We start from the raw sequence: 12,203 nt of genomic DNA, 5'->3' as shown, positions 1-12,203 counted from the left end.
CAAGAGGTCTTCAAAAGCATTAAACACTCCTTTTAAAGACCATTACATGCAAACATGCAATTTTGAGTTTGATGAAAATTTGACACTAAAAAATCAACTAACTCAAAAGGTGGGATTTAGTGGAACAAGTGTCTTCAAATGAAGACAACACTTAGTCATGCAAAAGTTGTCATTTTCCACTCACAAATGTCGGACCTTTCCACTTGGTCAATGTTTGACTCTCAAAGTCCAAAGTCAACAAATTTGACTTTTTGACTTTCAAAAATCAAAAATCAACAATTTGACTTCCATTGCATTTTTTACCTAGTCAACAAATTGACTTATAATGCAATTTTCACCAAATCCATTTAATTTCAAAATTAATTCTAATAGTCAATTTAAACATTAAATTAATATTAAATAATTAATTAAACACTTTAATTAATTTAATTTAATATTAAATTCAACAGTTATCCCAATTTGTATGAATCCCTATTCATAATCTTGATATTTAAATCTTATTTAAATATCTCTTATTTTCTCTCTCTTTATGCTTAATTCACAATTAAAATTAGGTTAAATATATCGAATATATTTATCGCTTTGCCCCAAAACCCAAATTTGAACATTTCAAATTCGTTCGTCACACTGTTCTAAGGTTTAGTTCGATATGAGTTAGTAGGGGGACCTCATGGATCTACAGATCATAGGCTCCAACAATCCGCGATTAATCGGCTAAACTCTTTAACCTAATTAACCACCATTCGTTAACTACCAAGTCGCTCCACTAAAGTCCAGTAGTTGCATATTATGTCCACTCGATATAACCATGATTAGTAAGTTAACCCTTCACAGGTTTTTCGTAATAACGGCTGGGTCAAAAGTTGTTTTACCCCTGAGATTACATCTTGCTCTTTAAATCTCACTAATCCTTTAATGAACAATTTGTTTGTGATCGAATAAAAAAACTGAGTCCCTCTCGGGACAATGAGAAGGTGGGGCCCCTTGTTCAAGATCTGGAATCAACACTTAAGGGAACAACCTCTCTACTATCTCTAAAAGTGGGTAGGAGTGAATTCCATCTTGCACCCTATGTCCCTAGCTATCTAACCGGTCTTACCCTTGAAATGGGAGGTTTATTGAGCTGGCACTGTTGAGCCAACCCTCACCTATGCAAATCTAAGGATAATCCCGAATAAACAAGAGTTCATAGTTAGCTCAGGATTAAGGTTAAGTTACCTAGGTCATCGCTTTGAAATAGTCAGTCTTAAACAGTAAACATCGTTATAAAGTAAGAGTGACTTAATTCTTGGTACGATCTTGTGCAAACTCATTGCATAGGATGCCCCCGTTTCTCATGTCAATACATGAACGAATCAGGATCACTTTGTTTGTAGCACTTTACAACAAATTGTAACAACTACAGAGTGGGTCGCATCCGATAGTGTTACCAGAATAAGGTATCCAACTTTATTCGTATATTATAGACCATTTGGCTATTTATTGAACTTGATCCACTCTTATGTCTCCACATAAAGTTCATGTATTCAAATAATAGCCATGGATCTTTAGTTTATTGGATTTAGACTTTACAAGTGCAATTCACATATTCAATAACAGTTTTATTGAATAAATGTCAATAACATCTTTATTGATAATAGAATACGTTTAACATTACAAACTATGAGTTTTAGGACATACAACCCAACAAACTCCCACTTGGACTAAAACTCCAGTGAATGATATATAAGGTTGAGTAATGAGAGAATAAATACAATAAATTAGGGCATCAGATACCAGTACTTCTCCCACTTGCCCTAGTTCTATCTATTTCGTAGTCCTAGTCCCACTAGGTGACCCTCGAACACTTTAGCAGAGAGGGTCTTTGTAAATGGATCAGCCAAGTTGTCTTCAGAGGCAAACTGCGTGAAAATCACGTCTCTTCGGTGTAAATACTCAGCTTCTACGGTGGAGTCAGCAATACAACTTTGCTTGATACTCCTCCATACTATAGCTCCTCCGTTCAGAGTGAATACTAACCCTGAAGTAGATTTTCCAGAATCTATATCGGTCTGAAAGTTAGAATCAGTGTATCAAGTAAGGATCAGATCCTTAGTACCATACATGAGCATATAGTCCCTCATTTTTCGAATATACGTGAGGATGTTTTTAACGGCAGTCCAATGATCATATCCCGGATTGGACTGATATATGTTGACAATTCCAACTGTATAGCATATGTCGGGATGAGTACACAACATGGCATACATTAAACTCCCTACTGCTCACGCATATAGAATTCGTTTTCATAACCTCAACCACTTGAGGTGTCTTAAGACACTATTTCTTAGACATATGAATTCCATGCCTGAAAGGCAACATACCTTTATTGGAATTTTGCATTTTATATCGAGACATCTTGTCTATATAAGATGCCTGAGACAAGGCTATCATTCTGTCTTTGCTGTTCCAAATGATTCGGATCCCAAGAATATAACGTGCTTCTCCCAAATCCTTCATTTGGAATTGCATGACTAGCCATGTCTTAAAACTTAAAACTTTAAGTTTGCTAGTCCAAACTTAAAACTTTGCTTTTCACCATGCATCTTGTCAAGAACATCTTGTCCTTTCAACATCTTGTCAGTTTTCCCCTTAATCTAGCTGAAGCGTCAATCATCAAGCATCACCACACTCAAGGAAGTAATATGTCCATTAAGGTACCTTATTTCTGTTTTTTTTTTTTTTTAACAGCAAAAGGGCCCTAAACTTGCATCATTTTACCTAGGGGCACTACCTTTCACACATCCACTACAGGGAACCATACCTAGTCAATTCCTAGGTATCCTAACTGATCATAGCAAAGGCAGCTCTTTTTACCCCCATCCATGCATACACATTACAAGTTTACAATAAGAAAAATATATTTCTTTTAAGCATACAAGTATACTCTTCTTTTCATTTTTTGTTTCAATGGCAATAACAATAGTTTTTTCTTCACTCTTAGTCTAACATTACAAACCATCATGCAAGACACTCTCTAACAAGTAAGGCCTTTCGAGGTGATAACCAAATTGACTTAAATTAATGCTTTATTCAGTTAGGGGTTCTAAATTAAAGTGGTTCGTGCTTAATATAACAGAGGATACAAAGAGGAACTCAGAATAAAGAACACTCAAGCATGACTTACATCATGAGTGACTCATAAACCATCATAGTAAAAGAAAGCAACCAAAGAACAAAATTCAATCAGTCTCAATATTCTTCCTAACCAAAACCAACTCTTTTTCAAAATTTTCAATTTTTCCTCAAAATCAACAATAACATGCATAAAACAATCAACTCAAAACAACATGCATAAAAGCACAAGATTCAAGCATAAAGTATGTCCCCATATCCCAAACTTAAAAATATGCATTGTCCTCAATGCATAACATCTAAAACGATCACACAATAGATAAGTGATACAAGTTTGGGTAATGAGCAGGGATTCACGAATCTGGATGATGAGCGGGTGCTTGAAAACACTTGAGCATCCTCTCCAACCTGAGGATCAAAACAAAATAATAATGAGGTGGCTCTCTATCCTTAAAATAAATCAAATAACAAATAAAATCAAAACTGAATTAAAACTAGAACACTTGAGTTGCCTCCCAAGAAGCGCTTAGTTTAACGTTTTTAGTTTGACCAGGTCTCTAATTTAGACAACTTTCAAGGTGGCTTCATCATTCCATACACAGTAACACCTGAAATATATAATTTTCTCTCGCATTGACATTGACATAAAAAATAGTCGAAGAACAGTTATCAGAATAAGTATAATCTTCTCACCCTTCATCCACCAGCTTAATATCTCCCTTACGAATATATTCGAGAAAATTTACTGTACTTTCCTTTAGAGATTGTTCAGAACAACTTACCTTTTCCTTTCCCTTTCCTTTAACAAGAGATTGTTCAGAATGTCTACCATCTACTTTGTTGATCTCTTGGCACAAACTTAAAGGTTCATTGGGTTTTGAAGAACAAAAGATGTTGAATTTTACCTCTTCATCATTCACTCGAAATGTAAGCTTGCCATCATAAACATCAATCAAAGCTCTGCCCATGGCTAGGAATGGTCGTCTAAGAATGATGAGAATTTCAACATCTTCTTCCATGTCTAGGACCACAAAATATGTTGGGAAGATGAAATCACTGACTTTAACCAGAACATCCACTACTACACCACGAGGGTAAGTGAGAGAACGATCTGCCAACTGTAATGAGATCATCGTCGACTGTACCTCTCCTATGTCCAGTTTCCTGAACAAAGATAAAGGCATTAGATTAGTTGAGGCTCCTAAATCACATAAGGCCTTATTTACCATCAGACTCCCTATAGTGCAAGGAATCATAAAACTCCCAAGATCCTTTAATTTTTGCGATAGCTTCTTTTGCAATATAGCACTGCATTCCTCATTTAAGCTAACCGTCTCATACTTTTTGAACTTCTTCTTTGAAGACAACATTTCCTTCATGAACTTCACATAGTTGGCCTTTGTTCCAACACATTTGTAAAAGTAATATTAATGTGAAGCTTCTTAAAAATATCCAAAAATTTAACAAATTTATCATTCAATTTCTTTTTGAGAAAGCGATTTTATTCAATACTACAGATGAAGGTTCAGAATTACTCCCTGATTTAGATGATATAGGAACATCATCCTTTTTCCCTTGATTCACATTACCAGTTGAAGGACTTAATTGTTGGGATTGGTGTCCTAATTCTCCCAGAGTCCTGTTGTTTGTAATGATACACATTAGTTAATGAATAAAATAAATGTTATTTCATTCTGGTATTTACTCATATCCAATAAACAAAGCTCCTTGGTTATCTTATGTGAACTTAAGCATGTATATGTGATATATAAATGGATCATGCCTTAAGTGATAACCTAAATAAGTATGTAGTATAAGAATTAAGATGGGATACCTGATCCTGGTGACACTACGGATACGGCCCGCTTCATAGAGGTTTGCAAGTGTTGTAAACTACTACAGATGGTAAATCCTGACTATTCATGTGGAGACATGCGAGCGAGGGTGTCCTATACAAAGAGTTTGTATAAGACCAGGACCACGAGATGACGAGACTCTGTATATAGCGTCGTTGATACTAGAGACTTACATCTCACCTAAACGACCAAAGGTGACACGACCTCAATCCTAAGTGTTTTAGGAACTCCTGCCTTTGAGGGCGGTCATTTGATTAGTATGGTGGGAGTGGCCAGATTGCCAACTCAATATGCCTACTTTTTGGAGGACTTATCTGATCTGAGAGCTGGAAACTCAATCCATAAGATGGAATTCACTTCTTTCCCGAAGCAGGGATAATTAGAGAGATTGCTCCCTTAAGGGCTGATTTCGGGCTTGAACATAGTGGCCACAGCTTCTCTTTGGAAGAGAGGATTCAGTCATAGTAGGACTATGACTAATGTTCATTAGAAGGATCAGTGGTACTTAAGGAGTTATATGTAACGACAGAGGCATAACGGTTATTGGCCCAGCTGTACTTACGAGCGATCTGTGAAGGGTTCTCGCACTGTTGATTGGTTAAGATGGACACATAATATATCTGTGGTAAGGAGAGTTTAGTTGTTGGTCTTTAGTGGAGTGTCTGGAAGTTTACGGATGGTGATCTCGTGACTAAAGTGTTAGTCAGTTATTCACATACCGTTGGAGCTTCGAGCTACAGGTCTATAAGGTTTGGTAGCTCAATGGATTCAGATGAGGATCAGTTCTTGGTGTTTGATTTGAAATGTTCAAATTGACAAGAGGTAATTCGATTATATATGATATGATCGGTATGATGTATGAGATACATCTAATAGAGGATTAATGTAAATGAGATTTACATAAATACCATGGAAAAGAAAAAGAACTATGGTTTATATGTTTCATGAGATGAAATATTAAAACTATAGGTTATAAATATAGTATGATAAGTTGGTTATCATTTATATTTATAATAATATTAATTATTGGATAATTAATTCTTTTTCTCTAATAATCAATTGAGTGAGAGGTTATTGGTGGTTCATGGTAACCATGAGATAAAAGGAAAAAAAATTTCCTAATTTTTGGAAGTTTTGACAAAAAAATTTTTGAGATTTTTCTCTCGGAAAAGAATCTCACAGAAGTTGTCAAGTAAATAAGATTTACTAATTGATAACTTGGAGCGAGCTAAACGATCATATAGTGTTTTGTAGGTGATAGACACGAAACTAAGCGATGAGCAAAACGATCGTTTAGCTTTTGCTAGACGATTGCTTAGCTTTTGCTAAACAATTGGGCATCAACCTATACGATAGGTTTCACCCATCTCCCACTTGCTCAATCGTTTACACGATTGTTGAATCATCCATCTTCTGCCTCAAACCAAGTCCACACAGAGCCCACCCATTGGATTCTCACATCGAGAATACCAAGGTAGCCTTCTTGTTGGTATCATACTCAACTTGACGTCGTCGAGGTTCTGTAGAGGCTGTTCGTGCTATTAGGGTGTTTGTGACCAAGGTGATCGCTGAGTTCAAGTTTGTGGTGTTCGTGCTGCATAGCGATCGTGTTGTTCGAGCGTTCAAGGTTGTTGTGTTCGAGCATTCGTGATCAAGGAGCATGGAGACAAGTCTACAAATGTGTGTAGAGATTTCTCCTTAATCATTTGTAGTTTCATGCTGTAATTTCTGTATTGATTTCATAACCGTGTGTTTCTATTTTTTACTCTAATTTGTAAAGTTCATATATGATAAATTTTGGAATGATCTTTCCGCTGCTCATGGAAATCCTCGTGATCGATTTCCTTCAGACTCGATACCACATGTTCCTCTATCTGGTCTATCACGGAATGCACAATATTTTTCCCACTTCTCAACGTTATTGATTTGCACTCTTCCCTTGGGTTTTTCTCCGTATGGCTAGGGAAAACTCTTTTGTTCATAGTATTCAATGTAGCAGCGATCTGGCTAACCTAAACCTAAGTTTCTGGATAGCTTTCCCATGACTCGTTACTGTGCTCTCCAAGAAATTGGTTCTACTCCTTAACTCCTTTATGAAATCCCCAAGCAAAGCCTCCACAAATGGTTTCTTTTTATAAAAATCTGGAGGTGCTTGCAAAACATTCTTATTGTTAGCATATGAAAAATTCTCATGATTGCACAAATCTGAGTGATAATGAGAGGGTTGGTTCATCGATAAGAATTTTGATGAGCTTTTTGAAATTAATTCACTTGGCGCACATAATTTGCCTACTTAAGGTTAGGTACTTCCCATGAAGTGAGTGCATTAAAAGCTGCCATCGATGCAATCGATGGTTGGGTACCTGTGGACAAAAGATTAATGGCATTAGTCAAAGTAGCCATTTACGCATTTAAGCATTTAACTCCTCGAGTTCATAAACTCCACCCACTCTAGATGAAGATCATTCTGAGGGCTAATTATAGCTCGTGGCAGCTATGTCCTCCGATAATGCTTGAGCAGCATCAATAGTTTTTGCAAAAATTGAGCCACCTAAAGCAGCATCCAAGATGGATTTTGTTGTACTGGTCAACCTATTGTAGAACAACTGGATTTGTAACCAGTCAGAGTATCCATGCTAGGGACACTTCTGCAATAACTCCTTATAGCGCTCCCATGCCTCGAATAACTGCTCGTCCTCTCTCTGCATGAATGTGTTAATTTTTGTTCTCAGCCTGCTTGTTTTCACAAGAATTTATTCAGAAAGGTTGAGCTAACTCATCCCATTTTGTTATGCTTCTCGTTGTAAGTGACTCCAGCCAATCTTTCGCCTTGTTCTGCATAGAAAAGGGAAATCATCTCAGTCTAATGAAATCAAAAGAGACTCCATTTATCTTTACCGTCCCGCTAATTTCAAAGAAAGAGCGGATATGCTTTTGTGGATCTTCATGTGGAGTTCCCCTGATTGCAAGGTCTCATGCCATCTGAATTAAACAAGGTTTTAACTCAAAATTATTGGCAATAATTGGGGTCTCATACTACTACAAAATCTACATTACTTGATACTTGTAGTTTTTAATTACTTGACGTTTCTGTGGAAAAATGTCAAGTAATATAATTTTGACGAAAAAATGTCAAATAAAAGGGTTAAAAAAGTAGAGATTGACGGAATATTTTGGACATTTTCACGCGAACTTTAACTTGACACGATTTTCGTGTCAAGTAATATAAGGTCTTACTTGACATTTTTTTAGTGTCAAGTAAAATATATATAAAAAATTACCTAATAATATTTTTTCTTACTTTATTGAAAAGCCTTAAATTTATAATTTCATTTTCTCTATTTCTCTCCTTCCCCAAACCCTTGGCCGTCCGCATTTCTCTTAGTCGCCACCGTCCGCATTTCTCTAGTCCGTCAGTGTTGTCGTCTGTGGTCGTTTGCTGCCGGTGGTGTCATCTGGTGGGTCGTCCGCTGCCCGTGGTGTCGTCTGCTGTCGAAGCTTCGGAGACTATGGAGAACTTTCATTAAACTAACAGGGAAAACTAGTTTAAGCGGATCGCCGCCACCTTCTGATGCAGAGAGCGCCAAGAGGATGTTTATTGACTACCTGAATAGGGAACTGGGGATTGCTTGAAACTAAGATTAACCTAAATGATAAGCTGTATACTTGTAGCATATGAACTACCAAATTTCCCAAAGCAAGAGGTAACATGGATGTCACTCTTCCTTTTTTTAACAGCTTTGGCATCAATTATTTAAGCTTTGTTGTCAATGTTTTACTCTTAATAGTAATAACATCACCAATCCCGCTATTACAAAACCGTAGTTGTATTTCTCAAGGGTCATAAATAAAGCTAAAGTGCACATCAGGGTTATTTACGGCTTATGCTTTGTGAAACTACACTCCTGATAATAGTTTTCCCCCAATTTCTTATGTTATGATTATGGCTGAAAGTTGGAATTATGATTTTCTTTCAAAATGAGTTTGAATATTGAATTAGCTGACCTTGTAACTCTTTATTATGCAACTGACTATTTTGTAGAATTTAGTTTGGTTTGAACCATTGAGAAAGGATCTTTGTTAGTTTATCTTTTTCCATCTTGAAATAAATATTAGAAATATATATACCAGTTTTTATCTTGAACCTTTTCAAGTCATTAAGAGAGGATCTCTGTTGATGAAAATGAAGCACTTCGTAAGCGCATTAAGGAGTTGGAAGAGCATGGTAGTTGCTCCAAGAATAAAATCCGAAAGATTAAGAAAGGGAAGAAGATGAAGGAGATGCATTAAGATTACAACTATTAGTTATGCTAATTTAACTTATTTAAATTGTACTGTTATATTTATATCGTAGGAGAAGGAAGTTGTTAATACATCAACCACACATAAGGAAGGGAAGAAGGTGAAGGAGATGGAAGCTATTACTGTACAACCGATCTTGAAGGTGAATTGTATTATGAGGTAAATTTACTATTAGTTACTTATAAAATTATAACTTGGTGGTTTTAGGAGAAAGTTTCAGAGAATACGAGAAAGGATGAGGAAGTGATTGCTATTAGTGTACCACCGATCTTGAAGGTGAATTGTACAAGTCCTATGTTCTTCTATCTTATTTAGGAATTAACATTTTACTCATGTTCTATCTTCATTGTGCTAGGAAAAAGCTTCAAATACGATGTTGAAAGAGAATGAAGTTACTAGTGCACCATCCAATTTATCAATATCCTTAAAGTCTATTCTTAGGTACACTGAAAAGGTAATGGTTGATGGGACTAGTATTTCCTTCCAACTACCTGTTGAGCTTTTTGGTTTTGGCCGAAAGAGTTATGTTCTACGAGAAGATGTGATCAAGTTTTGTAGCATGCAAAAAGTGAAGACTTTATCAACGGTGGCTTATATCGTGTAAGTAAATGTTATTTGTTTATGATATATTATCACTTTATTAATTAGTAGTAAGTTGATGTGTTCGATCTATTATTGTAGGTACTTACACTCGTTCATTGTTGATTCAAATAAAAGGTCGAAGTATATTTTTATAGATCCATCTCTTATATTTGCGGGTCAAAATACTCGAGAAGTTAGAGCTCGGAACCTTTGTAGTAGATTAATGGCTTCTGAACACGGTCAATTAGTTATCACTCCTTATAATCCTAGGTAAGTATAATTAGTTATACTCATGTTCTACCTTTTCCTGTTTTGTTCCAATATAAAATTGTGTTGGGATCATTGTACTTGAAAGCTTTTTGTACTCTGTTTTACATTAATGTAATGAGCTACCTTCATGTTCCATACTAATTAGTTGTGTATTTTATTTAGTGATCATTAGTCGTTAATTGTTATCAATGTGTATGATGATGTGGTGTACTATCTTGACTCATTGAGAGCAAGTTCACGAGAAGATATCAAATACATAATAAATATGTAAGCTAACTTTGCTTGAGTTTTTTTTTTCGGTGTAAAGTATTTCATTCAGAATATTATACTATACTCTTTGACGAATGTAGGGCAATGACCATTTTCCAGTCTAAAAAAAAATTCAAAGGACTCGAAAAATCACATTATGGAAAACAGTTAAGGAAAGTATAAGAGCATTGAAAAAATTAATAGAATGATGTTTATTTAATGCATCTATATGATATGTGTATTAATTATTAGCTTTGTATTGTAGTGTCCTTTACAAGTGGGAACCGTTGAATGTGGGTATTACATTTTGAAATATATGCAATCGTGACTAAAGAGAAGAATATTATAACAGATGCGGTATGTCTTTAAACTACTTATATATATTATAACATTATAGATAGTGTAAATAGTAAATAAATATGTATATCTCACTTTCTATGTTTTATAGATTGATACGAGAATCTCGTACTCGCAACTTGAATTGGATGAAGTACGCATGGAATGGGCTGAATATTTAGGTCGCTATATCTGATGGACTTCCTATAAATTGTGTATGTGGCTACATGGGAATGCCCAAAACTTTTTTTGTGTAAATGTTTTGTTCAGCCATTATAGGTTATATAATTCAAAGAAATGTGTGGTAGAGGATAAAATTTTAGTCTTGTGATTTTTGGAACATATAGCATATATAGATTGGTCTTACAATTATGGAATTATCATATATTGGAGTGGATTGATAGTGTAATGTAAATTTTTGGAATTATTGTACTGTTGTACGATTCGTCTTATAAATTTTGGAACCGTTCATGTAGACATGAGTAATAGAAGAATGGAATTGTTTATTTTAGTATTCTCAATTGTTACATTGGATGTATTGGGCTGATATGTAGACCTGAAATATATGTGCAATGATTTAGTTGATGGAATTTTTTTTATTGGAACAAATGTAATGTGTTTAAAGTTGAGATCTACAAAATGGTCACATGAAATAAAGATGATGAGACTTCCTACAACTGGTTTGGTGTCAAATGCAATCATACTTCTAATGGTCACATCGTCATGAAGTTGCAATTCTTTCACATATTCACTTGCCAACAATAACTTTACTGGTAAAATCAACTTTGCTCTTTCTCACCTTGGAGGAAGTCTATTGTTGTATACATCCATAAGTTTCTAATGACCCCCATCGATTGCTTGTCATCTTCCCTAGACCATATGACCCCCATCGACTACTCGTCATCTTCCCTCGACCATATTTGGTGGTTTGTAGTATTCGTGTTGTTTTTGAAGTAGTGTATCTCTGCATTTTTATTTGTACTTAATTCTGTTGTTTTAGGGTAGTTTTGTCATTTACTAATTAGTATTTTTTATTATATATATTGGTTTTGCTATTTTTATAATTTTGAAATTTCTTTTGTCATTTTTCCAAATGAAACTTTAAAATTTGTTATTTCTCTTGTCAGCCCTAAATTAAAAATAAAATATCTAATGATCTTAAATACCCTACCAAAAATGTCTTAAAGTTCTAAATTTAAGATAATATACTAATTTAACAAACTAAAAAAATATTGCTTTGGAAAAAAATACTTGGTGATCATGATAATCTCAAAGGAAGTAAAGCATCCCACTTAAAACGGGACTACATAAATGCTTTGTAACAACTAAAATTTTATAGGTCGAGTCTTACAAATATAATAAAGATAAATTCAATCACTATACAAATGCTTTATAATAACAAATTAAATCTTTTGATAGAAATACTATATTCGAGAAAAGAATTTTCTATTGGATAACTTAGAGCAATGTTGAAAATAAATATTGGAATAATAA

At 34.8% G+C, this 12,203-nt stretch overlaps 1 protein-coding gene and 1 long non-coding RNA gene across 2 annotated transcripts; one reads left to right on the top strand and one right to left on the bottom strand.

The window, feature by feature from the left end:
* Nucleotides 1-3,803: 3,803 nt before the first annotated feature.
* Nucleotides 3,804-4,493, bottom strand: LOC120081133. Its single transcript, XM_039035808.1, has one exon. The coding sequence runs from the start codon at nt 4,491-4,493 to the stop codon at nt 3,804-3,806; it is 690 nt and encodes a 229-aa protein (XP_038891736.1).
* A 6,144-nt stretch (nt 4,494-10,637) lies between these two features.
* LOC120082249 lies at nt 10,638-10,947 on the top strand. Its single transcript, XR_005483096.1, has 2 exons — nt 10,638-10,730; nt 10,822-10,947. It is a non-coding gene; the product is annotated as an uncharacterized LOC120082249 (long non-coding RNA).
* Nucleotides 10,948-12,203: the final 1,256 nt, after the last annotated feature.

The sequence above is a fragment of the Benincasa hispida genome, chromosome 7, assembly GCF_009727055.1.
Source record: "Benincasa hispida cultivar B227 chromosome 7, ASM972705v1, whole genome shotgun sequence".
Lineage (NCBI taxonomy): Eukaryota > Viridiplantae > Streptophyta > Magnoliopsida > Cucurbitales > Cucurbitaceae > Benincasa > Benincasa hispida.
Note: the sequence above shows the minus strand (reverse complement) of the source record. Positions and strands in the feature narration are given on the sequence as shown.